This window comes from Stomoxys calcitrans, chromosome 2, assembly GCF_963082655.1.
Source record: "Stomoxys calcitrans chromosome 2, idStoCalc2.1, whole genome shotgun sequence".
In the NCBI taxonomy this organism is placed as follows: domain Eukaryota; kingdom Metazoa; phylum Arthropoda; class Insecta; order Diptera; family Muscidae; genus Stomoxys; species Stomoxys calcitrans.
The window spans coordinates 45312531-45340421 of record NC_081553.1 but is presented as its reverse complement, the minus strand read 5'-3'; the positions used below and the strand labels follow the sequence as shown (position 1 = coordinate 45340421).

Here is a 27891-nt window from a genome sequence, read left to right as displayed (position 1 = left end):
AGGTATTGGTGGCAGAGCAAGAATTAATGCCTACTTTTGGGAACAAATTTTCTGGAGGTCTCCCCCTTTTCCAAAATACCCCATAAATAGCAATTTTTTACTGACCATTGCAAAACATCCCCCAAAGGGTGAACATTTTTCGATCATGCCAATCAAATGAATGGTATTTGAGATTACAAAACGAATTTGATAACCAATTTTGGGGCCATGTGTTTAGGAAGGCCTCATCCTGTAAACCCCTTCCCCTTCCCAAAAACACCCCCCAAAGGTTAAACATTTTTCGACCATGCCAATATTTGACTCAAATGAAAGGTATTTGAGATTAGAAAACGAATTTGATAACCTATTTTGGGGCCATGTGTTTAGGGAGGCCTCATCCTGTAAACTCCCCTAAAACCAATGACAATATGGGGTTTAAATAAATGGTATTTGAGAGAAGAGCACGATGCTGATATTTTTTCAGGGCAAAGTGTCTGGGGGACCACATCACACCCGAAAACACCCCTAAATCAGGCATCATGAGAATATCGGGCTGAAATAAAGTATTTAAAGAATGGAGTACACCTTACATCCAAACTTAGATTCGAAGACCAATAAAGATCATATGGGATTCAGATAAAGGCCCTTATATTGCTAAACTGTTAGTCAAGCGATATACTATTTTCGTAGCATAGTAATTCACCAAAAGCTCTTTATTTGTCGAAAATAAACATTCAAAGAAAAATTTTGTTCCATATAAGGTAAAGGAAGGCGCAGAGGAGCGGGCCCGGTTCAGCTAGTTTGTTACATAATTTCAAATAAAATTTAAGCATTTCTACTTTAAAACACTGAAATATATTATTATATCTAAGGCCAGATATAGTTATATATAGCATAATATTGGGTTGCCCAAAAAGTAATTGCGGATTTTTTAAAAGAAAGTAAATGCATTTTTAATAAAACTTGGAATGAACTTTAATCAAATATACTTTTTTACACTTTTTTTCTAAAGCAAGCTAAAAGTAACAGCTGATAACTGACAGAAGAAAGAATGCAATTACAGAGTCACAAGCTGTGAAAAAATTTGTCAACGCCGACTATATGAAAAATCCGCAATTACTTTTTGGGCAATCCAATAAAATATAGCAGATATAATTATATCTGGTCCCATATTCAATTATATCTCCCACCAGATATAGTTATATATAGCATCAGATAAAATTATATATAATTGTATATGGCGAATCCAATTGGATCTAATTAGATCCAACTTTATCTTATCCCAGATATATTTGGATCTGACCATATCAAAATTTTTTACTGGTGAAATTAAAAATTGGGCCAAGGTACCTTGGGGCCACTCTTACTCCGAAAGCCCCCATAAATAGACATATTAGACCATCATGTTAGTGGGGTGTACTGTTAATTAATAACAACTTGTTTCTTTTCTAGTAATGCATGGAATAGTTTATTAAAAATAATTGGAAAAAAAAAAACAAGCAACTTCACTCATTAAAAGAAATATCGTTAATCGAAAACACATTTTTACTTCCCTATTATTGATTAAAGAACGTTAAAAGAAAATTTTATAGAGAACATAAAACGATACCTTCCGTTAAGGTAAATACAAACTTTCAAGTACTACATTCAAATATTAAGGAAATATGATATAAAAAAACAAACTAAACAAAAATTAAAATTCAGTAGAGATTTAAGTAACGCCAATGCAGAAATATTAAGGTGGGCCGAACTGTATTCAAGACAAACACACAAGGTTTTGAAATTTATGAATTTTCCTTCAAATTCTCCTTGAGATAGATTCCAAGTGCTTTTGACGATACCATTTCATTTTGCTTACATATATCCCACGATCCTCTTATTATGGAACAAGTGGACAAATTGTTTTGCTTACGAGCAATTTTATTTCTGCATTGCAACAAAAGCTCCATATCGTTGAAGATAAAATAATGCGAATCAAATACCTCATAGAAATCTATAAGATTGAGTTGACCTTTTACGATGAAAACTCCCAAATTGCAGAGCTTCAGGAGAGTATCTATTGCTGATGGGGGTATACTATAAATAAAATGTTGATATTTTACAACCAGTGTTAATGGCTAGACATATGTGTTTTGGCTTACCTAGTTGAATCGTCAATATTGCATATTAAAATAATTTTAATGGCTTGCAGCATATCAGCATAGAAAGTAAACCAAATGGAATGTTCGTCATAACTTTTTAGAATATTTTTTCGAATTTCCATTAATAACTGGTAAGTTGGAATAATAAAATCTATATGGAGGGAGAAAAAAAGATAAATAGAAACAGCGGGTTTACTAGTACTTGAGAATTTATAATGCTACAAAAGTCTATAAAGCAAAATCTCATGCAATTCGATAAGAACTGCACTCTATAAGTATTCAAAAAGGGAAATTAAAAGATCGTTTATAAAGGAGCTACAACCAGTTATAGACAGACCCACACCGGGCATGGATGTTTGTAGTTATAGCCTTACACCATCCGAAAAAGATTTGTGCAACCAAAGCGTTCAGGAAATCAAATCAGGAGATAGAAAAAAGTCTGCTGATAATGGCTGACACTGCTAGCAGACTGTTAGTAATTGATTTTGCTGCTATTACAACAGTAGTTCTGCTGTCATAGCAAAATATTTGCAATTTCAGAGCAGCAGGCTGCCTGCTAAATAGTCTCTTGTTTGCCGTACACTCAAAGAAATTTCATAGTAAAAACAGCAAAAATGTTTGCTGGAAAAGCAGAAAGTCTGCTGAATATGGAACTGCAGTAAACAACAACAAACTAATTTTACCCATGAACATTCCATTAAGGAATAGGGGTAAATATATCAAACATTTTTATATTCCATCTTGTTTATGAATTTTACAAGCATATAACTTAAATTTTTTTACAATTTGCTAATTTTTTAACGAGTTTAAATAACTGCAGCCAAATTAACCACTACTATTATATTCATGCTTTTAAACAAAACAAGTAAGAGCGTGCTAAGTTTGGCCGGGCCGAATCTTATATACCCTCCACCATGGCTCGGATTTGTCGAGTTCTTTGCGCGGTATCTCTTTTTAGGCAAACAAAGAATAATGGATAAGAATTGATATGCTATTGGAGTTATATCAAATTATGGTCCGATTCGGATCATAAGTGAACTGAAAGTTGAAGACCATAGTAGAAGTCATTGGGTAATATTTCAGTCCATTCGCATAAGAATTGCGCCTTGTAAGGGCTCAAGAAGTATTATCGGGAGATGGGTTTATATGGGAGCTGTATCAGGTTATGTACCGATTTGAACCATATTTAGCATAGTATTTGGAAATCATAACACCTTATGCAAAATTTCAGCCAAATCGGATAAGAATTGAACCCTCTAGTGGCTCAAAAATTCAAGATCCAAAATTGGTTTATATGGCAGCTATATCAGGTTATTTACCGATTTGAACCATACTTAACACATTTTTTAAAAGTCATTACAAAACACTTCAAGCACAATTTCAGCCTAATTGAATGGGAATTGCGGCCTATAGAGACCTAAGAAGTCAAAATTCTAGATCGGTATATATGGCAGCTATATCAGGTTATGAGCCGATTTGAACCATAATTTGCACATTTGTTGGAAGTCATAACAAAACACATCACGCGAAATTTCAGCCAAATCGGATGAGAATTGCGCCCTCTAGTGGCTCAAGAATTCAAGATCCAAGATCGGTTTATATGGCAGCTATATCAGGTTATTCACCGATTTGAACCATACTTAGCACAGTTGTTGAAAGTCATACCAGAACACCTCATGCGAAATTCCAGCCAAATCGGATAAGAATTGCGCCCTCTATTGGCTCAAGAAGTCAAGATCCAAGATCGGTATATATGGCATCTACATTAGATTATGGACCGATTTAAACACAGTACAGTTGTTGGAAGTCATAACAAAACACATCATGCAAAATTTCAGCCAAAACGGATAAAAATATCGACCTCCATTGGCTCAAGAAGTCAAGATCCAAGATCGGTATATATGGCAGCTATATCAGGTTATGTACCAATTAAAACCATACTTAGCACCATTGTTGGAAGTCATACCAGAACACCTCATGCAAAATTCCAGCCAAATGGGATAAGAATTGCGCCCTCTATTGGCTCAAGAAGTCAAGATCCAAGATCGGTATATATGGCATCTACATTAGATTATGGACCGATTTAAACACAGTACAGTTGTTGGAAGTCATAACAAAACACATCATGCAAAATTTCAGCCAAAACGGATAAAAATATCGACCTCCATTGGCTCAAGAAGTCAAGATCCAAGATCGGTATATATGGCAGCTATATAAGGTTGTGAACCGATTTAAACCATACTGACCACAGTTGTTGGAATTCATACCAGAGCACCTCATGCAAAATTTAAGCCAAATAGGATAAGAATTGCGCCCTCTATTGGCTCAAGAAGTCGAGATCCAAGATCGGTTTATATGGCAGCTATATCAAACCATGGACCGATTTAAACCTACTTAGCACATTTGTTGGAAGTCATACCTCATGCAAAATTTCAGTCAAATCTGATAAGAATTGCGCCTATTGGCTCAAGAAGTCGAGATCCAGGATGGGTTTATATGGCTGCTACAATATATCAAACCATGGACCGATTTAAACCTACTTAGCACATTTTTTGGAAGTCATAGCAGAACCCTTCGTGCAAAAATCGGATGAGAATTGCGCCCTCTATTGGCTCAAGAAGTCAAGATCAGTATATATGGCAGCTATATAAGTTTATGTACCAATTAAAACCATACTTTGCACCATTGTTGGAAGTCATACCAGAACACCTCATGCAAAATTTCAGCCAAATCGGATAAGAATTCCGCCCTCTATTGGCTCAAGAAGTCAATACCATCAAAACATGGACCGAGTTGGCCCATTTACAATCCCAACCGACCTATACTACTAAGAAATATTTGTGCAAAATTTCATGTGTCTTGCTTTACTCCTTCAAAAGTTAACGTGCTGTCGACAGACGGACATGGCTAGATCTTAAAATATCATAACGAACAAGAATATACATACTTTATGGGGTCTTAGACGCATATTTCGAGGTGTTACAAACGGTATGAAGAAATTAGATACCCCCATCCTATGGTGGAGTACAAAAATAACGCCTAAAATTTGCATTTTTTTATTGCCTCAACTGTTGTTTAGAAGTTCAAAAATTTTGAATGGATTTATTTAAAAGTTTAACATTTTCAATTTAATATCAGCAGACAGTGTTTGCTGATATCAGCAGACTAATTGTTGCCTGATTAGCAGTAAAACGTATTCAATGTTTTAGCAGATTTTGTAGTTAAAACAGAAGATTTTGTTAGTTGAAATAGCAGACGGAAATATTTGCTAAAACAGCAGCCCTTTTCTGCTAATTTAGCAATTATGTCTGCTTTCCCATTTTCAGCAGACAAAAACTGTTGTTTTAGCAAACATTTTTGCTATTTTAAATAACAAATTTCGTTGAGTGTAGGCTTGTAGGAGGCCACCGTAGCGCAAGGCAAGCATGAACGCCAGGGTTCGAAAAGATGTGTGGCACTGCGACATTGAGCGTAACCTTGAATCTAACAGCACTGATACCCCTGTTCCTTAAAAGAAATGTTCATGCGCAAATTTGCATTTTGTCTTTATACCTAAACTTACTTAAAATAAGATTTGATTTACCTGCCAATTTTTTTAAGTGCGAATTTTATTTAGCGACCAACAATACCTGGAGATATATCACCATTTTCAGTGATTTTTTTTTACCAGCCAAAAAGAAGTTTTGCGACAGTTGTACTTGTACTTTTTTTAGTTTACTATTGGGTTGCCCAAAAAGTAATTGCGGATTTTTCATATAGTCGGTGTTGACAAATTTTTTCACAGCTGACTCTGTAATTGCATTCTTTCTTCTGTCAGTTATCAGCTGTTACTTTTAGCTTGCTTTGGAAAAAAAGTGTAAAAAAGTATATTTGATTAAAGTTCATTCTAAGTTTTATTAAAAATGCATTTACTTTCTTTTAAAAAATCCGCAATTACTTTTTGGACAACCCAATAGAAGAAAACCCGGGTTCTTACTTGTATAATCACAAAAAGAAGGCAAGGTGTGACTGAATATAATATTTAGGAGCCAATTTTGTGAAAGGGAATTGAATCTAATAACTCTGAATTTTTGGCCGCTAAACATATTAGAGATAAGTGCAAGTTTCGCTTTGCTGCCACAAAATGAGTGGCAGGTAAGTGAAAAATACTGTAACTAATCTTTATTAATACATTGTATTAAAGTTAAAAATTTCATAATTTTACTCACTTTTATAGGCCAAATATCGAGCATGCTTTAACTCAATCTTTATGCGAAATTCATATTGTGGTCCAAAATATTTTCTGGCATGCATTAAAAACATTAAATGTAAAATATAAATGTCACGTTCATTTATTGCATTCAATTGCCAGTTTTCCAAATCTGAAATCATTTTATTTTCCAGGATATTTATAACAGTGAAATATTTGGTAAGCAATTCGTTGTACTGGGTTTTACATTTTGGACATTCCTTCATATCTGGACTAATGGAGACTCCTTGGCAAGAATCACAATAAATTACTTCGCGATGCATCTATAAAAGGTAAATAGAATTTTAAATATACTTTTTAATTCTTTAGCTATAATTTTTAATAAAAAGGTATGGTTGCCCAAAAAGTAATTGCGGATTTTTTAAAAGAAAGTAAATGCATTTTTAATAAAACTTAGAATGAACTTTAATCAAATATACTTTTTTTTACACTTTTTTTCTAAAGCAAGCTAAAAGTAACAGCTGATAACTGACAGAAGAAAGAATGCAATTACAGAGTCACAAGCTGTGAAAAAATTTGTCAACGCCGACTATATGAAAAATCCGCAATTACTTTTTGGGCAACCCAATAAATAAAAAAATCTTCGGAAATAAATTTTAGGCGAAAATATTTCAAAGAAAGAATATTAATAAAATTTTAATAAAATTTTCTTTGAAATTCCAATTTTAGTTAAAGTTGGTGTGACAATCGAAATTTTGGTGAAAATTTCTACAAAAATCTAAATTCAAGATTTTTTATAAATGTGAAAAATAGAAGGCTTCTTGTCAAATTATGCTTACTATAGGTTCTTCAGCATTGTCGGAAACGCAAAATTCACACTGGCATTCTAGGTCCAACTGTTTGAGAAAAGTTTGTCTCTCTTTACGCGCATGACGCATATAATGAGCATTAACGGATACATATAACTGCTCTCCAGCTTTGATGGCTTTTAAAGCCTTTCCCACAAGTGTTCCGTTGGTCATTGTCCTACAAAAATCAGGAGAAAAATAAATTTGATATCTTAAGAATCGTTTTTAATGCCTCGAACTATTGTTCTAAAATCATACAAAGTATAAATTTAAGCCTTGACATTATCTAGCGACGCACAGTAGCGCGGACCTAGAAAACAGATGGCAAAAATAAACATTTTCATGTGAGCCTACGAAATTTTGAAAGAACCTATCTTATGTGAAATTTTCAAGGATTTCAAAAATGGTACGTATAGAAATATCGGATTTTAAGCTTAGGAGATATGAGATGACCAATTTTTCAAAAAACACACAATTTCCGATTTCTAGTGGAAACCAGATAAGCGATTGTCATTTTTATACCCACCACCATAGAATGGGTGTATACTAATCTAGTCATTCCGTTTGTAACACCTCGAAATATTGATCTGGTACCCCATAAAGTATATATATTCTGGATCGTCTCGACATTCTGATTCGATGTAGCCATGTCCGTCCGTCTCTCGAAATCACGATAGCGGTCGAACGCGTTAAGCTAGCCGCTTGAAACTTTGCACAGATACTTAATATTGACGTACGTCATTGGGGATTGCAAATGGGCAATATCGGTTCAGATTTAGATATAGATCCCATATAAACCGATCTCCCGATTTGACTTCTTGTTGTTGTTGAAGTAGCAGTGTGTGGTACACTGAGGCGGCAGCCCTTGCCGATTAAGGAATTCATCGGGTCAATCCGGTACATACAACCGGCTGCCATGGGATTGTTGACTTCTTGAGCCCCTGGAAGCCTCAATTTTTTCCCGATTTGGCTGAAATTTTGAACATAGTGTTCTGTGATGACTTCCAAACACTGTGCCAAGTACCGTCCAAATCGGTCTATAACCTGATATAGCTCCCATATAAACCGATCTCCCGATTTGACTTCTTGAGGCCCTCGAAACCTCAATTCTCATCCGATTTGGATGAAATTTTGAACATAGTGTTCTGTTATGACTTCCATATATAGCTCCCCAATCAACCGTTTTCCAGATATGACTTTTTGAGCCCTTACAAAACTAAACTACGAATTGTGATGACAATTTTAAAGAAAATTCAAAAAATTATTTCAACTCAAGTAAAAGCGTTCTAAGTTCGGTAAAAATACCACCTCCAAAATTTCTGGTAAATCGAGAAAAAATTGCGCCCTCCCGTGGCTCAGAATGTCAAATTGGGAGATATGGCAGCTATATTAGGTTATCAAACGATTTAGACCATACCTGACACAGTTGTTGGAATTCATACCAAAACGACGTATGCAAAATTTAACCAAAATGGATAAAAATTGCGCCCTCTAGAAGCTCAAGATGTCTAATCGGGAAATCGGTTTATAAGGCAGCTATATCAGGTTATGGGCCGATTTGAACCATACTTGGTTGTTGAAACCACGTGCAAAATTAGCCTAATTGAGGCCTCTAGAAGCTTATGAAGTGTAATCAGGAGATCCAAATCAGCTCGGCAGGAAGGCCGAAGGCGTCATGAAAATAGTATACGATTGGGTAGGTCTGGCCCAGTCGTCTGAACTTTAACCCAGAGAAGACTGTAATCTGCCTGTTTACGAGGAGGAACAAGATGTTGGACCAGTTCTAAGCCCCTAATATCCTCAACAGAACGTTTTCCGATAAGGTCAAGTGCTAGAGAGCTGAACTGAAACCGACACTTCCATACAGATGTTGAATACATTGTGGAAGGACTGCAGCCTTAACATGGGCCCTGAATCTAACGGTAGTCCATTGGCTCTACAGAAGCATATTTAAGCCAATACTTACATACTCCCTGTTAGATTTCGGGACGGACCTAAGGACATTGCAACAGGATCAGAGAATATTTTTTTTTTTTGGCATAAGTTGGACGATGATCTGTGGACAAATCCGATAGCTCTAAGCCATAGATGGGCAGCATACACATCTGCACATAAATTCCTATGCCCGCGGAAAAAAACATACAAAAGCATACGTACAGTGTAAAAAACTTCACTTCACAACGCCACCATGGACTCTGCTAAAATATGGGGGCTATATCTGGTTATAGACCTATTTGAACTGTACTTGGGTACAGTTGTTGGAAGTCTTAACAGAACACTATATGCAAAATTACGGCCAAATCGGATAAAACTCGCGGCTTGTGAGGGCTGGAGAAGTCAAATCGGGAGATTGGTTTGTATGGGAACTATATAATGTACTTGACCGATTTGGCCGTACTTCGTACAGTTGTTGGAAGTCTTAACAGAACACTGTGTGCAATATTTCGTCCAAAATTGAGGCTTACAGGGGCTTAAGAAGTCAAGTCGGGAGATCGGTTTATATGGGAGTTATATCAGTTTATATACCTAATTTGAACCGTTTGGCACAGATATTGGAAGTCACAATAAAACACTATGTGTAAAATTTCAGCCACATCGGATGAAAATTAAGGTTTCCATGGGCTCAAGAAGTAAAATCGGAAGATCGGTTTATATGGGAGCAATATCTGGTTATACACAGATTTTGACCGTACTTGGCACAGTTGTTGGAACTCTTAATAGAAAACTGTGCAAAATTTCATCCAGGGGCCCAAGAAGTCCAGGGGCTCAAGAAGTCAAATCAGGTATAGACCGATTTAGACCGTACTTGCCACAAAAGTTGGAGCTCATAACAGAATACTATGTGCAAAATTTCAGCCTAATCGGATGAAAATTGAGGCTTGCAGGGGCTCAAAAAGTCAAATCAGGAGATCGGTTTATATAGGGGCTATATCAGGTTATTGATCAATTTTGACCGTAGTTGGCACAGTTGTTGAAAGTCAAAACAGAACACTTTGTTCAAAATTTCAGCCAAATCGGACAAAAAAAGCGGTTTCCAGGGGCTCAAGAAGTCAAATCGGGAGATCGGTTTATATGGGAGCTATATCCAAATCTTAACAGATATGGCTCATTTGCAATCCCCAATGACCTACATCAATATTAAGTATCTATGCAAAATTTTAAGGGGCTAGCTTTACGCGTTCGACAGCTATCGTGATTTCGACAGACGGGTGGACGGACGGACATGGCTAGTTCGACTCAGAATGTCGAGACGATCAAGGATATATGTACTTTATGGGGTCCTAGATCTATATTTTGAGGTGTTACAAATGGAATGACAAGATTAGTATACCCCTTATCCAATAGTGGTTGGTATAACAAATAAAAGCTTGCGTAGTTCTTGAATACCCTCCACCTCATTTGTCAAGTTCATTACCCGGCATCTCTTTATAAGCAAACAAAGGATTACAATTGCCTTGAATTGGAGCTATGGAGTCCGATGGATTCCATCTTTGGCAAGGGCTACCGCCTCAACGTACAGCAACCGTCTCCAATGCTCTTCGTTATCCAGACATTGCAGAAATATGCCACAGTATTTGTATATATTCCCTGGTAAAAAGTGCTAAATTCGGTGTCCGCCTATGACGCCGAACGCCTGGGTTCAAATCCCGGCGTGAACATCAGAACAAAAAATTTCAGGGGTGGTTATCCATTTACAAATGCTGGGGACATTTGTAAGGTATCCAGCCATGTGAAAGCTTCTCTAACAAGTGATGTTGCTAAGCGGCACGCTGTTCGGACTCGGCATAAAAAGGGAGGCCCCATATCATTGAGCTAAAACTTGAATAGGACTGCACTCATTGATATGAGAGAAGTATCTCCAGTTCCTTAATGGAATGTTCATGGCAAAAAATATATATGTATTGGGTTGCCCAAAAAGTAATTGCGAATTTTTTAAAAGAAAGTAAATGCATTTTTAATAAAACTTAGAATGAACTTTAATCAAGTATACTTTTTTTACCCTTTTTTTCTAAAGCAAGCTAAAAGTAACAGCTGATAACTGACAGAAGAAAGAATGCAATTACAGAGTCACAAGCTGTGAAAAAATTTGTCAACGCCGACTATATGAAAAATCCGCAATTACTTTTTTTTGGGCAACCCAATATGTCGTAATGAATCTTATTTGATGTAATATGATGGCAACTATAAATGGATCTGACTATACACAAATTTTCAAAATATTTATATATAATAATTTATTAATTTTTTTAAAATATTTAATCTACTTACATAACCTCCACATTCGGGTCACACGAGTGTTGGAATTCTTTTAGTGATGGCGAATAAACAGCTAAAATGTTTGGTACATCATTTTTCTGTTCAACCAAATGCATAAAATAATCCGCAAAATAGTTGTGAAACAGTCGAGCATATCGTTGCACAAAGTAGCAGCGTTGTTCATTGGTCATTAGCGCCAATCTAGAGCACATTTTCTTTGTGACGGCTGCACTCAATGGCTGATCAGCTTTTGGTCCATACAAAACCTTATTAACCAAGTCAGGATTAAAGTAGACCTCGGCTATTTTGTCCTTATATATGGATAATATTCTATGCAAACGTTTGCATTCTTCTTGGCCGTGTTTATTTCGTTGTAATACGGATAAAGCTTGAGCTTTTTTGGGTTTTCGTGCGGATTTTTGTATTTTTTGGGAATAGTCCCACACTTCCAAACTGACGTCAATATCATAGAATTGATTTAGGTCTTCAATTATTTCCTGGTGTTTTTGACCGGAATTTTTTGTTAGACTATTTATTTGTTGCATATTTGAGGAATATTGCAATTGCACATCTCCTCTGGTAACATCACAGTCGAAAGTGTTAAGCAGAAGATTGCAATGGATGCGCATGAGCATGGAACCTACAACAATTAATTTTTGTTTGTCTGAAATTTGCAAACGACCAAACAGTTTCTCAATTAGATTTGTTTTCATATCGATGAACATGGCCAAACGAAAAGCGGTGGAGACCAATGTGGAATACTGGGTTTCTGTTAAGCGATCGTACATTGGCTTCATAGTCAGAAGGGACAAAATGCTGCAATTTACTTCTGCTTGTTTTTGCTCCAGGCATATTAGCAAGCCAAACCATACGTCCCGCGCAGTTTTATATTTGCCGAAACTTTTGCAGCTGAAGATTTTCTCATCCAATTCATGTGAAATTTTGACAAAGTTGCGAAATAAAACGCCTGCATCCAGTATTAGCAACAGAAGTTGTTTGTATCCAATGCACTCGAGTTTATGTTCCTCGCTATCACTCTGTAGACAATGCAAGGAGCAGTAGGTTTTGTAGCGGCATTCCAAGCATGTATAAATTTGTTGTTTTGTTTGACAAAAACACTTTTCACAGCGAAACAATGGGGCATTGATTGACTTTATCATAGGATCCTCCACAAATACCACATCAGCTTGTTGATAATCATAAGCACTGCTGCCAAAATTGTATGAATAAATTAAGTTTTTAAAAAACACCATATTTACCAACTTACGCTTTGCCAAGAACGTTGCCGGTATTGTCGCTGCTGCATTGCCTGGTCGCAGATAAAGTCTTGGGCTGTAATTTCAATTGTGGTCCTAATGCATTGTCCAATTTAACCATAATTTCCGGTAAATCATCGGTTTGCACTAAATTGTTAACAGAAAAAATATTCATTAGAATTTTGTATGCTCTTGAAACTTGAACCGTTTTTGCAATATAACCCCATCGCCCAAAACCCACCTAAATGGATATATACACCAATCAACACAACACGGGACTCAAACGAAAGGTATTTCGAGATAAAAACAAGTAAAATCGTAAACTAATTCAGCTGGCCAATATCCTATATACCCTCCATAATGGGTATAAACGGTTCCTCTTTATAGGCAGAAACTAAAAAGGATAATGGGAGCTCATAGCAAGAAATAAGAATTTTTTATATGCTTGGATCAGAACTGCTATCTGAAGGTACCCAAGATATCAAATAGAGTGATCGGTTCATATAAAACCCACATCAGGTTATTAACCGAGTTGGGCCATGCCTGGTATATACGTATATTGAAGATCATAACATGCATAGAGATGGGCTATGGGTAAATACCCAAAAGGTATTTACCCGGTTAATTGGGTAAATACCCGGGTATTTACCCATATAAACCCAAAAGCTGGGTATTTATAATTTTGCAGATATCTTGGGTATAAAAACATTATCCAAACAATTTTTGATGATTTTGTTTCTTTGTATATAAACCTAAACTCCTGATTTCATTAAAATCGGATATATGGCCGCTATATAGAGCGATCTCCAGACTTAAAGTATTGAGGCAATAAATTGGTAATTTTTCATCCTGGGAGACTTACCCTACCCATTTCTGTGAAATGTGGTTCAGATCGGACTATATTTGGATATAGGTCCCCTATGGACCGACAGCCGGATTTCCCGATATAGGGCATTGAGGTAGCTATATTAAGTTAAAAGCCGATTCGGACTATACTTAGAATAAATGTAGAGGGGATGGCCAGGTCGGCGTTGGTGGCGAGGTGAGACACGGTTGATGTTGGCCAGACTGCGAAGGCGCTATGGCCGGTCATCGACCCAAGGAGGACGAGGGAATTGCTGGCGTTCGATAAGAGGTCGATGAGTGCTTTGAAAGGGGTCATAACCTACCACTGTGTCATAGGCCGCATGGCGGCGCGTATGGGAATACCGCACAATGACTTCTGTAGGAGTTGCCACGATGAGGATGAGACTATTGAGCACTTGCTTTGTTCCTGTCTGGGTCTGCAGAGACGTAGGCTTCCCTTTCCGGGAGCCGTTTCTTCTGTGATCTGGGTGAACTTGCGTACATACCTCTGGTATTTCTACTGAGATTTGTAGAGGAAACAGAATGGTTCCGAAGGGGATGGCACAGGCTTCGGCATAGGTAAGTCCGTGCTTGCGTAGCGAAGGGCGGTTCTTCACCTACCGCTCGGGTTTTCTCCACTCCTCCTGTCTTTTTCTTTTTATTCGTGTCTAACCTTTAGTACGAGGATTCACATTTTCCTTTTTCTTCCCTTTCTCTCGCACAATGGGCCAAACTGGCTTCCGAGTGAACTCACCTTTGGTGAGCTACCCATTCAACCTAACCTAGAATCTATAATAAATGTTGGAGGTCATATGAGAAATCATTGGGCAAAATTTAAGACAAATCGGATAATAATTACGCCCTCTAGAGGCTCAAGAAATATAGTCGGGAGATCGATTTATAGGGGAACTATATCAGGTTTTGTACCGATTCGTTGGAATACATAGGGACATTCATTGTGCAAAATTCCATCTAAATCGGATAAGAATTGCGCTATCTAGAGGCTCAAGAAACAAAATTGGGACATCGGTTTATATTGGAGCTTTATCTTACATGGATCGATTTGGACCATTTACAGTGCCAACCGACCTACAAGGTAGTGAAGATAAAGTCATTAAGTTATTGGGTAATTGCGGATTTTTCATATAGTCGGCGTTGGCAAATTTGTTCACAGCTTATGACTCTGTAATTGCATTCTTTCTTCTGTCAGTTATCAGCTGTTACTTTTAGCTTGCTTTAGAAAAAAAGTGTAAAAAAAGTATATTTGATTAAAGTTAATTCTAAGTTTTATTAAAAATGCATTTACTTTCTTTTAAGAAATCCGCAATTACTTTTTGGGCAACCCAATATAATCATTTAGCAAGTTCAACAACCCTTTTGCAAAGTGTGATACTGTTATACAGGAGTACTGCTGCAAGTTTGTTGGCTAAAAAGTGTTTAAAAAAAATTAAAACACATAAAAAGGCATTACGAACTTTGGATAGCTCGGATATATATGTAAACCCCCTTTCGTCACAATTCGGTGAAAATTGGATAACTTATGCACCCAAATTCGGCACAGACATTGAGTGGTCTAATAATTATAAGTCAGTTTTTGAATTTTGTATTTAAAATTTTAACAAAATCGGGTAATAAATAAAGCTTTTATGAGTTTCAGATTCTTAACCCTAAATACAGTCCGATCTGAATCATATTTGACTGTTTCAAATTTCAGCGAAGTCGGTTAAAAAACAAAACTTTTATGTGCTTCAGCCCGTTTATTGGGAGACGCGTCTGTATGGCAGCTATATCTAAATATAGTCCAATCCGAACCATATTTAAGACAGATGTCGGTAGACCTAAAACTAAACCCTGTTTTAAATTTCAGCGAAATCGGTTAATAAATAGAGCTTTTATGGGCTTCAGAACCTTTATCGGCAGATAGATTTATATGATAGCTATATCTAAATATAGTCCGATCTGAACCATATTTGGGTCAGTTGTCGGGAGGCTTAAAATAACCCACTGTTTCACATGTCAGCAAAATCGGTTTAAAAATAAAGCTGTAATGGGTTTCAGACCTTTTATCAGGAGATCGGTCATATAGACCGAGTTATATCAAATATAGTCCGATCTGAACCATATTTGGGTTCTATGTTGGGAGGCGTAAAACTACTCACAGTTTCAAATTTCAGCGAAATCAATTAAATAAATAAAGCTATAATGGGCTTCAGACCCTTTATCGGCAGATTGGTCTATATGGCAGCTATATCTAAATATATTCCGATCTGACCCATGTTTAGGTCAGATGTCGGTAGGCTTAAAATGACCCACTGTTTCACATGTCAGCAAAATCGGTTTAAAACTAAAGCTTTAATGGGCTTCAGACCTTTTATCAGGAGATCGGTCTATATGGCAGTTATATCAAATATAGTCCGATCTGAACCATATTTGGGTTCTATGTTGGGAGGCGTAAAACTACTCACAGTTTCAAATTTCAGCGAAATCGGTTAAATAAATAAAGCTATAATGGGCTTCAGACCCTTTATCGGCAGATTGGTCTATATGGCAGCTATATCTAAATATATTCCGATCTGACCCATGTTTAGGTCAGATGTCAGCGAAATGGGGTTATAAATAAAGCTTTTATGGACTTCAGACCCTTTATCGGCAGATCGGCAGCTATATATAAATGTAGTCCAATCTAAACCATATTTGGATCAGATGTAGGGAAGCCTTAAACTACTCAGTGTTTAAAATTTCAGCAAAATTGGAAAAAAAATTAAGTTTTTATGGGCATTAGACCCTTTATCGGAAAATCGGTCTATATAGCAGCTATATCCAAATATGGTCCGATTTGGCCCGTTCAAGAACTTAACAAGCGTGCATCAAAAAGACGTATCTGTGCCAAATTTCAGCTCAATATCTCAATTTTTGAAGGCTGTAGAGTGATTACAACAGACGGACAGACACACGGGCATCGTTATATCGTCTTAGAATTTTACGACGATCCGAAATATATATACTTTATAGGGTCGAAATAAAGAAATGAATATACCCCCTATCCTACGGTGGTGGGTATCAAAAAAAACAAATGCATTTATGATATAAAAGACACAACGCAACCGATTTTAATGTCAATTTTTACTATACATCGGAAAATGAACACAGAAATATTGGGTTGCCCAAAAAGTAATTGCGGATTTTTTAAACGAAAGTAAATGCATTTTTAATAGAACTTAGAATGAACTTTAATCAAATATACTTTTTTTACACTTTTTTTCTAAAGCAAGCTAAAAGTTACAGCTGATAACTGACAGAAGAAAGAATGCAATTACAGAGTCACAAGCTGTGAAAAAATTTGTCAACGCCGACTATATGAAAAATCCGCAATTACTTTTTGGGCAACCCAATATATGTAATACCAAACAGAGTCCCAACCCAAAATTGAATCGCTTGTAGAAACATTAATAAATAGAACCTTTCCAAGAGTCTATAGAAATATGCTGACAAAGGCTCTTAAAATTAAAACATGTACATGGGAGCCATATATAAATAAAATTAGATTTCTGTGAATTTCAACGTCAATGCTGGGAGTTAAAAGGGAAACATTTTTGATAAATTTCGTGAGAATCGGTTCACAAATCACCAAATTATTGCAATATTAGTCTAAATCGGACGAACACATATATGCGACCTATTTCCAAATCTGAACTGATTTCGATAAAAATCCAAACGTTTGGTGGTAGTAGCAGAAGAAAGCGTTATGTAAAATTTTAGGAAGAGTGCGGTTGAAAACGCTCTAGAAATGAAAATAGGGCGATAAATATATAAGGGAGCTACATCTTAATCTAAACCGATTTCCATGAATTTCGACAGTAATATCGAGAGTCATAAGAGAAATCTACATACGAAATTTTCTAAGAATTGGTTAACATATGATGATGTCATTGCAATATTTGTCAAAATCGGATGAGCATATATTTGGGAGCTATATCGAAATCTGAATTTCAATAGGTTTCGTCTCTAGGCCAAAAAAGATGGCCGTACCAAATTTGAAGACGATCATATAAAAATTACGGCCTGTGCTTTGTACATAAATTAACATGGACAGACAGACAGATCAGCCGTATCTAGCGGAGTCTCAGTGAGAGGTCGGGTGGCACCGGCTCTTACACAAATGCTGAATACCAACGATGCTCGATATGACCAGGCGAGTTATTGGCGCCTTTAAATAACAAATGGCCAACCTGTTCCCGCGGCGAATGGTCCCTTGGACCGGAACGAGCTTGCTCACCTACAGGAGCTTGACGAGGATCGCCACCTCCAAATGTGGTTACAAAAACAACAAATCGAATCAGAAAGTGATTCTGAGTCGATCGATATACTTATCGATGGGTCCATCTCTCTTCCTTCAGGGTGTTACAAACAAAATCACTAAGTTGTTATACCCTGTACTGCAGTAGTGGTGTAGGGTATAATTATATAAATATTAGAGAAAGTGTGTATATATTCAGCTTAAAATCCTAATTTAAATATTGTCCTTACCAAAATTCTTCTTTTGTTGAGATTCCGCTGATAATTGTCCTTTAGAAAACAGAAAAAAGAATTAGGCTACCGTCAACTCACAGATACACAAAGTATGACGTATGTATACAATGAGCGTCAAAATAAAGTGTACAAAAACATTTGCTTGCGTGTCCGTGAACTTGATAATATTTTAGAAAAAATAAAAGTAAAAGCGTGCTTAGTTCGGCCGCACCGAATCTTGGTTACCCACCAACATGAATTCTGCAGAAAAATGTACCCTTAACCATATTGAAGCCAAATCGGATGAAAATCGAAGCCTATAGGAGCACAAGAAGCCAAATCCGGGAATAGGTTTACATGGGGGATGATATATCAGTTTATAGACCTAATTGGATCACACTAGACATGGATGTTGGAAGTCAAAACAAAAGTGTTTGGGCAAAATTTCAGCTAAATCGGAGGAAAAAATTGAGACTTATTGGGGCTCAATCAAGGGATCGAATTATATGGGAACTATATCAGTTTATAGACCAATTCAAATCATTCTAGGCATGGCTGTAAGAAGTTATAACAAAAGTTTTTGTGCCAAATTTCACCCAAATCGGAGGAAAATTGAAACGTATAGGGTCTCAAAGAATCAAATTCGGAGAACGGTTTATTCGGAAGCTTATCAACTATATAGGCCGCCACCGTGGCGCAAAGGTTAGCACATCCGCCTATGACGCCGATTCCTGGTTTCAAATCCCGGCCTGAACATTAACAAAATGTTCAGTGGTGGTTATCCCCTTACTAATTCTGGCTATATTTGTAAGGTATCCTGCCATATTTAAAACTTCTCTACTAAGTGGTGTTGCTATGCAGTTCGCCGTTCGGACTCGGCATAAAAAAGGAGGCCCCTTATCATTAAGCTTTAACTTTAATCGGACAGCACTCATTGATATGTGACATGTATCCCCTGTTCTTTAATGGAATGTTCAAGGAAAAATTCGAATCATACTTGACATGGATGAGGATTTCACCCAAATCGGAGGAAAATTGAGGCTTATAGGGGCTCAAGAAGCCAAATCCAGGGATCGGTTAATATGGGGCTTTATCAGTTTATACACCGATTCGGATTACACTGGGTACAGATGTTGGAAGTCATAACAAAAGTCCTTGTGCCAAATTTCAGACAAATCGGATGAAAATTAATGCTTGTAGGGGCTCAAGAAGTCAATTCCGGGGACCGCTTTATATCGGGGCTATATCAGTTTATAAACTAATTCAGATCATACTCGACATGGATGTTGGAAGTCATAACACAAGAGCTTGTGCCAAATTTCAGCCAAATTGAAGGAAAATCGAGACTCAAAGGGGCTCAAGAAGTGAAATCCGGTGATCAGTTTATATGGGGTTTTATATCAGTTTATAAACCGATTCAAGTCATACTTAACACGGATGCTAACACAAGCCTGATGAGACCTCTAAGGGCTCGAGAAGTCAAAACCGGGGATCAGTTTGTACGCGGGTTATATCTTAATCTGCAATCCTTAACGACCTACAAAATTTCAAGCTGCTACTTTCATTCTTTCGGATGGACGGACGCATATGGCTAGATTGATTCAGAATGTCAATATGATCAAGAACATGAACACTCTAACGGCCTTATTGACAATAGGTTTGTGAATAAGGCCGTAGGGTCTCAGATCAATATTTCGAGATGTTACAAACGTAATGACTCGATTAGAATACATCCCATGATATGGTGGTGGTTATAAGAAAATAAAAAAAATAAAATCGTAGATTTTAAGGCCGACATAAAAACTACTTTAAAACATACGCTTTTATACACTTTATTTTGACACTAACTGTATGGTTTTTTTGAAAATTACCTTTATATTCTTTGTATAGTTGCAAATATTTCTTGACCTCGTTATATTTTTGCATATTATGCATACAGTAAGTCAAATGGCAGATAATTTCACATATATCGTCAGTTGGCTGCTTTGAAAATTCATTAACATATAGGAACATCTCGTAATCTTTGGAGGCATTCTGTAAAGAGACAAGTGGCAAGAGTGTGATAAAGTTCTTAAATCAAAACTGTGAAGCTTTAAACATTTTTCGTTGCAAAGTTATTGATTCAAACCCTTTTGAAACATTAAATTTATGAGATATCCAAGTTTTAAAAGATAAATGCGATTGTCATAAAAACTTCTTTCATCCCTATCCATGACTAACAACATCCCACAACTAAGATGTGAAAATATACGTACACATAGCCCGACATGAACACAAAAATGGCTATGCCTAAGCATTTCCACCTCAACGCAAGATTTTGAATACTGGTAAAAATATGAGAAATAATTTTAAGTGGTGGTTATCTTCTCAGTAACGTTGACAATATTTCTGAGGCCATGGACAACTTCTCTGAAAACTAGAGTCGCTCTGCTGCCCGCAGCTAAAACTTACTCTGCCACCAAAAGAATGTTCCTCATTATTGAGATAAAAACTTAACCTACGAGTCGACGGGACCAGATGACATCGTGCCTGCTATGTTGCAAAGTGAAGGACAGTGTGCCATACGAGACCTTGAGGTGATTTTTGAACGCTGCGGTTAGGTAAGGTTGATTTACATAACAAAAGCGGGAGACCGAACAATTCCCTGCTAAAGACTAGCCAGTCTAAAGGACAATTATACCGATCTCCTTTCCTTCTGCTTGAGAGTCTTTTGTTCCCAAACTTAGTTGAACAATTCCCATTTGCTGAACCAACACGGATTCACTCCATCACCACACATATTAACGTTGGTCTTCATCAGGCCAGACCTGATTAACGGCTTTCTATACGGTCAGTTATGCCATGCATTTTGAGGACATCGCAAACATATCGCTCTGGCTGGGACATAAACGTTGGATTAGGAACAATCTGTAGGGTCGCCAGTCATTTAAGATACGAAATAAAAGCTGCATGGATTTACACAGAGAGTTCGCCAAGGCGGAAAGATATCCCCGATACTGTTTACACTGCAACTCTCTTCTCCCGGTACGGGATAACTATATTGTTGTTGTTGTAGCAGTGTGTTGTACACTGAGGCGACATCCCTTGCCGATGAAGGACTTCATCGGGTCTATCCGGTACGTACAACCGGCTGCCATGGGATTCGGATAACTATGAGCACCAGTTTCAGCAGCCTGTGGTGGAACTTTGAGCTACAAACTGCACGTTGTTCTTCGTTATCACGAAAAGCTTTGTCACGAGCTACCGGGCGCGTCAACAGATTGCGGATAAAGGAATGTTCTATACTTAGTAGCTGCAACTGCACTTGCGGACAATCAACGGCTCCAGCCTAAACACTGAGTGCCTATGATACTGGATATGAGAAGGCGAGTTATTGGTGCCTTTAAATAACCAATGGTCATGAATAGAAGGCGAGTTATTGGTGCCTTTAAATAACCAATGGTCATGAATGACCAAATGGCGACGATCAGTTTCATGGGCCATAACGAGCTTGCTCACCTCGGAACTTGATGAGAATCGCTAGCTCTACATTTGGAAAATGGCCACAACAATAACCAGGAAATGATAAGACTTTTAAGGATGTCTAGGATGGGGTTTAGTTATCGCTCTCTTCTGTGTCCTAGTATCTGGGCGTGATTTTCTCCCAGAAAATTAACTTGAGAAAGAACGTCGCAACCCGATAGAAAGAAGTTAAAGCGTAGATCGGGACGATACACTGGATTTTTACGACGATAATCTCTCCTATCGGAGACTGGTATTGGTTAGAGTTCTAGAAGGCTGCGTCTTCCCCAAGATGATTTGGAGGGCAAAAAGGAGTGGCCCAAGGAAGGCGCCATATTCGAACTTATGCCTTTGCTCCTTTCTTGTTTGGGGTGTGGCAACGAATGCCGTCCTTAGATTGAGTGATTCGCTCCACGAACTATGGTCATTTTTCCTATCTACAGCGGGTACCTAGCCTCGCAGAACCTTCTACAACACGGATTAATCTAAGTTAGATGGGGCAACAGGCTACGAATCTTCATAGATGTCCTTGGAATTAGAGAATCATATAGGCTTCTGGACGGTAGTTTCGTTTTTAAGGCGGAGGTTTTCCCGATGTTGAAGGTTCTAGAGACGTTGTCGACGCAGGAATAAGCGGTGGCTCCTTTAGGTGCCGGGCCATGTGAAGTCGAAGCTTGTTATATACTGCCTCTTCGCCATCAGTGATGACCAGGAGGAGTTGGAGATGGTCGAGCACCTTTTGTGTCATTGCCCCGCAATGAATCAAATTTTGATGGGGGCAGCAGGCTACGAGTCTTCATAGATGTCCTTGGGATTAGAGAATCATATAGGCTTCTGGACGGATGTATCGTTTTTAAGGCGGAGGTCTTCGCGGAGTTGAAGGTTCTAGAGACGTTGTCGATGCAGGAATAAGCGGCGGCTCCTTCAGGTACCGGGCCATGTGAAGTCGAAACTGGTTATATACTGCCTCTTCGCCATATGGAGATGGAGTTGGAGATGGTCGAGCACCTTTTGTATTATTGCCTCGCAATTTTGATGAGATGATGTAAGATTATGGGTTAACAAATCTCTCCTCCCGGCACTTGGCCCTCTCAAAACTCTGAACTACTGTAGAAGCCTGACCTAAGGTACTTGGTGGGACCAAGCTCTTGTGCATGAGAGCTCCTCAGTGATCCGCATGTTTCAGTTATTTTTTCATTCTTCTGATTTGCATTGCGGATCCCTGTCTGTATTCTTCATCTTATTTTCTCTCCTCTAGTGCGAACTCTCTACCTAACCAGCGACCCTAGACAAATATTGTAAATTCTTATTGCCATGCTAAACACAAAATTGAATTTTTTAAGATTTTATTTTTTTGCAATTTGTTATATCTGTATAATTACTTCTTACATCTTAATAGTAGCGGATTTGGGAAATGTAAACAATAATAGGAGACCCATAATATATTCGAAATGCAAATGATCCTTATAATAAAAGTCGGCATATAGAATGCCATAAAAAAAAGCCTGGACCTATGATAGATTAGATATTTTTGGGACTACAATAGTTTTAAAAGCGCTGTTGAAAATTTTGTTGCTGCTGTTGTTGTTGGTTGAACATCATTTGAGCAGCTTGCTGCTGCTGTTGTTGTTGCTGTTGTTGTTGTTGTTGCTGTTGGACTGCAGCAGCTGCTTGTTGATGATGGAAGTCCTGTTGATTCGGCTGTGGACCACCTCCGGGACCCGAAAGTCGTACACGCTTAGAGTTTGGCTCATGATGTTGTTGTTGCTGGTTTTGCTGCTGCTGCTGTTGTTGACCCTGAACTTGAGCTTGTTGCTGAGCCACTGCAGCTTGCTGTTGTTGTTGCTGCTGCTGCTGTTGTTGTTGTTGTTGCTGCTGTTGCTGTTGTTGTTGGCGTTTCGTGTCAGACTTATCCTCTTGATCATCGTCTGTAAGAAACTCCCTTTTTGGATAGGGTATCGGACAGCCCGCAAATACATCTTGAGTAGGCAAAGGCTCTTCCTGAAAGTACGGATCTTGCATAGCTTGCTCGGATGTGATGCGTTTATTTGGATCCATTAACAGTAATTTCTGCAGCAAATGAAAAGCTTTGCTATCCGGTTTTATCTTATGCCGATCCATATATTTCGCCAACGAGCAGGTAGAGTACGAAGAACGTTTGAAATCTTTAGTGAGCGTGTGATGTTCCGGCATCTTTTTTATATCCTCCCAGTCTTTGTCCTGTGGAAAGCCCATAACATTAAAAATACGATCCAGCTGGTCATGATGGTAGGGATTGCTGGTTTTAATATCTTCCTGGCGGCAGTGAAAAATAGGCTCGGATGTTAGCAATTCTGCAAATATACAACCAATAGCCCATATGTCTATAGCTTTGGTGTAGTGACGAGCTCCCAACAACAATTCAGGGGCGCGATACCAAAATGTTACTACCACCGGATCCAAATCCGCCAATGGTTTCAATGGGGAATTGAAGAGCCTGGCAAATCCCATATCAGCTATTTTCACACGCCCCCTCTCAGGACCATCCCCCATCACCAAAATGTTAGCCGGTTTAAGATCGCGGTGTAACACCCAATTGCTGTGCAAATAATGAATGCCATCGAGTATCTGGTACAACAAACTCTTTACCATACCTCGCGGAACTACAACTTGTTTCTTGGCCGCCTTGGCTGCCCTATGGAATTTAATTATATGCCACAAATCATGCTCGGCATAGTCTATGAGCAGAAATACTTTGCGATCTGTGTGTGACAGGAAGACACGTATAAGTGTTATAACATTCTGATGCTTCAACTCCCGTAACAGAGCAATTTCTCTACACGCTGACATGGATAGTCCGGTACCGTCGATTTGTTTAAGGGCATATTCCTTGCCATCTGAAGTTTCTTTCCATTTTGCCTTATAAACATGACCGTATGTTCCACGTCCAACTTTACAGCCTTCATAGTTGAAGAGGTCCTCCACTTTCGTGCGCTCCTTTTGGGTCTTCATTTTAAAATCATAATCCATAATAAGCAGATTTTGTAACTTTTTTCTTAATTAATTAAAAAATTCCAAAAATTAAGTCCTATTTCTGCACAGGACAAATTTATTTAGCACTTTGTTTATCTTTGCGGCTTGTGCCACATAAACAACTAATCAGTGACAACGTAACGTACAAGCAATCAGCTGTTCACTTCAGAGATGGAAGTTTGTACATACATAAGTAATTCAAAATAAACTGTTTTGGCGCCAAAAATTAAAAAACAATAATAATAATTAAACAGTGGAACATTATGCACAGGAAAATTGAATGGTTATTAATGAGGCACGGGATAGCTTTGAGCACCACAGGCTGGACCATTGAGGTTCGATCTGTGTGGTGTTCATTGCTGGCACGAGAAGCTTAGTTGCGGGCTACCGTCCACAGACTGCGGATAGTGGAATGCTCCATACGGAGTAGCTGCAACAGCAGTCGCGGACATTCAGCGGTAGCGATAGGAGAGTTTCAATGAGAGGCCGGGTGGCACCGGCTCTTGCACAAATACCGAGATATCGACACCTTTAAATAACAAATGGCCACCCTGTTTCCGCGGCGATCGGCCCTTCGGATCGGAACGAGTTTGCTCATCTACCGAAGCATGTTGAGGACCGCCACCTCCACATGCAAATGTGGTTACAACAACAACGAAAGAAGTAATTTACTGTAACATGCATGGTTGAGGGAAGAACCGCCTCCATCATCAGTCAATGTCAGTGCATCGAGTAGGTGCATTTCCGGACGTCCTCTGCCTTAACAAATTTACAGCAGTAGTCATACGTTGCAAGTTGCCAGTTGTGGGTCCAAGCGATTTCCAAGCTGTAATATGTGCAACAGCAAAACCAAACCACGAATATAGCCTTGCCAGTGGTGAAAAATGCTCGACCTTCTTAAGTCAAGGTTTAGAAAGTCGTGAAAATTCTTTATACACCATTCCTGTCTGTAAGATCTATATCTGCGTTTGATGTTAGTGACTCCTACATGGAAGCAGTCAAATCTGAAACTGGATAGTCTTATACAACATACCGCCGGTAGGAGATCCTGCCTCAGGTTGTAAACCTGATAAACCTATATTCTGGTTAGAATCGTTTGGTACTAGATTTTTATGCGCATAATGAGTTATGGTCGTATAGACCGGAACGAGCTTACTCACCTAAAAGAGATTAATGAGGATCGTCACCAATCATTCGTGCTATACCCGCCATTTGAATACTCCAAATGAGATCGATTTCCCTTCTACCACTGATAGCTAAAACGCTTAAGGCGAGTCTTGTTAAAGAATTTCTGTGTATAGAGCACCAGTCTGGATTTCGTAAATTGCAGAGCACAATCACTTTTTTACAAGCCATCACTGCACATGCTAGTTGTTGTTGTTGTAGCAGTGTGTTGTACACGAGGCGGCGGACCTTACCGATCAAGGTCTGTAAGGTCAATCCGGTATGTACAACCGGCTGTCATGGGATTGACTGCACAAACTGGCATGATACTTTGGATAGTGAATTATTTGTGCGGTCACCAATGCCACTGCATCTTGTGACAAAATCAGCGTCAATGTACAGCGCACTGCTGCAACAACAACAACAAAATCAGTAAAAACAAGGTCCTCAAATATCTTGCAAGTTGACAAAAATTGCGGACAAGGAATCTTGTTGAATGCTCATGACAATTGACCTATCAGTGGTAAATTATGTAGCACCCGTGTGCAGTGTATGGCAACAAGAAAAATATTCAGACCTCCCTGTACGGAGCTATATAAACGGCACCAGGTGGGTAACGACTAGATGGACATGGCTTTGGTAGAGCAGATATATGGATCACGTTTTGCACCACGAATAAGGATACCCCAGCAGAATTATGGGTCATTGCAGCAGTTTACCAAACATCTCTATTGCGTAACCCAGTCAGTTGTTGCTGTTGTTGTTGTAACCACATTCTCATATGGAAGTAGCGATCCTCATCAAGCTCCTGTAGGTGAGCAAGCTCGTTTCAGTCCAAAGGACCGATCGCCCCGGGAATAGGAGACCATTGGTTATTTAAAGGCGCCAATAACTCGCCTTGTCATATCGAGCATCACAGACACGCAGTATTTGTGCAAGAGCCGGTGCCACCCGACCTCTCACTGAGACTTTCCGCTCGATACCACTGATTGTCCGCCACTGCCGTTGCAGCTACTCCGTATGGAGCATTCCACTATCCGCAACCTGTGGACGATAGCTCGCAGCTAAGCTTCTCACGACAGTAAAGAACACCACACAGATCCAGCAAAAACCCCATGGCTTATGCGTTCTCAGATAATTGAACATCCTTTACTTTTAAGGAGATGAATGGCTCCAATTTATACACAAGCAGACAAATGGGCGTCCAATTTGGTTAATAGGGACTATTTCCGATTACAAGTATATATACTTATATAATATACACTGTAAATGTTGAATGTTATATACAATTCGACAGAGGCCGATCGCTCTATTTACTATTTAGGCTCTTCATAACAACATACATCTACATAATACAATGCAAATAAACATACCAACAAACTTGAATCATGAAAGTAACATTGGCCTCTTATTTTAAGGGCGTATGCCAAAATGCTGCTATCCTTTGGTGCTCGCAAAATAATCCAACTGATCAACAACATGCCCTGTAATATAATTATATGCAGCATAACACTGTTCAATAGAATACATTTTGTATTATTTATATTACCTCAGCAAAAGAAGAAGATTCTGCTGAAGATAGACCCTTTCTAGCTTTCCAAAACATTTCTTCCACAATTTCATAACTTTTCTTTTGATAGAAATCAGCTTCTTCATCCAAAGTTTTAATAAAAGTTTGTGTCTCCCTGGAAATATGAAAATTGTTCTCCTTATGATTGGCAAAAAAAAACTTGACATTACTCACTCAAAGTTCGCTAAATTAAGTGTATTCTCGAAAAGAATACATTCCGGTAATGTGCGCTCCCAACGTATGGATGGAATAGGTAATTGCAAAGGTATTCGATGCATTTTTATTTTATTTTTGCAAAATCCCTGTTCAATGAAATGTAAATATAAACACTAACTGACCATCAACTACGAAGACAACACAAAAGAAAACAATTTGATTAACGGGACTATTTGTCAGAAATCTGTTTCGTTTCTCATAATAACATAATCGATAATTGAGCAATCGATTATAGTGAAGCTGTTTGATTTTAGTACCATGATACATGGCTGAATTATTTAAAGTTTGTCTCATTTGTACAACAACTGCAGAGTTTTATTTACCCATTAAAGCTGAGTATTATGTTCAGTTTTCAGCGGAATGCTGTCAAACTCAATATAAAAAAAACAGCTGCGAAACCTTG

At 38.2% G+C, this 27891-nt stretch overlaps 2 protein-coding genes across 2 annotated transcripts; both read right to left on the bottom strand.

Moving 5' to 3' along the window:
• Positions 1-1763: 1763 nt before the first annotated feature.
• On the bottom strand, positions 1764-27604 carry LOC106088173 (uncharacterized). Its single transcript, XM_013253559.2, has 11 exons — positions 27447-27604; positions 27252-27387; positions 27076-27186; positions 19897-20059; positions 18044-18082; positions 12682-12817; positions 11427-12623; positions 7149-7335; positions 6329-6632; positions 2121-2271; positions 1764-2055 (listed from the first exon to the last, which is right to left on the bottom strand). The coding sequence occupies exons 1-11, from the start codon at positions 27548-27550 to the stop codon at positions 1764-1766; spliced, it is 2820 nt and encodes a 939-aa protein (XP_013109013.2). The 5' UTR covers positions 27551-27604.
• Positions 22886-24655, bottom strand: LOC106088174 (cyclin-dependent kinase 8). Its single transcript, XM_013253561.2, has one exon. It carries the CDS (start codon positions 24533-24535, stop codon positions 23075-23077), a length of 1461 nt encoding a protein of 486 aa, XP_013109015.2. The 5' UTR covers positions 24536-24655; the 3' UTR covers positions 22886-23074.
• Positions 27605-27891: the final 287 nt, after the last annotated feature.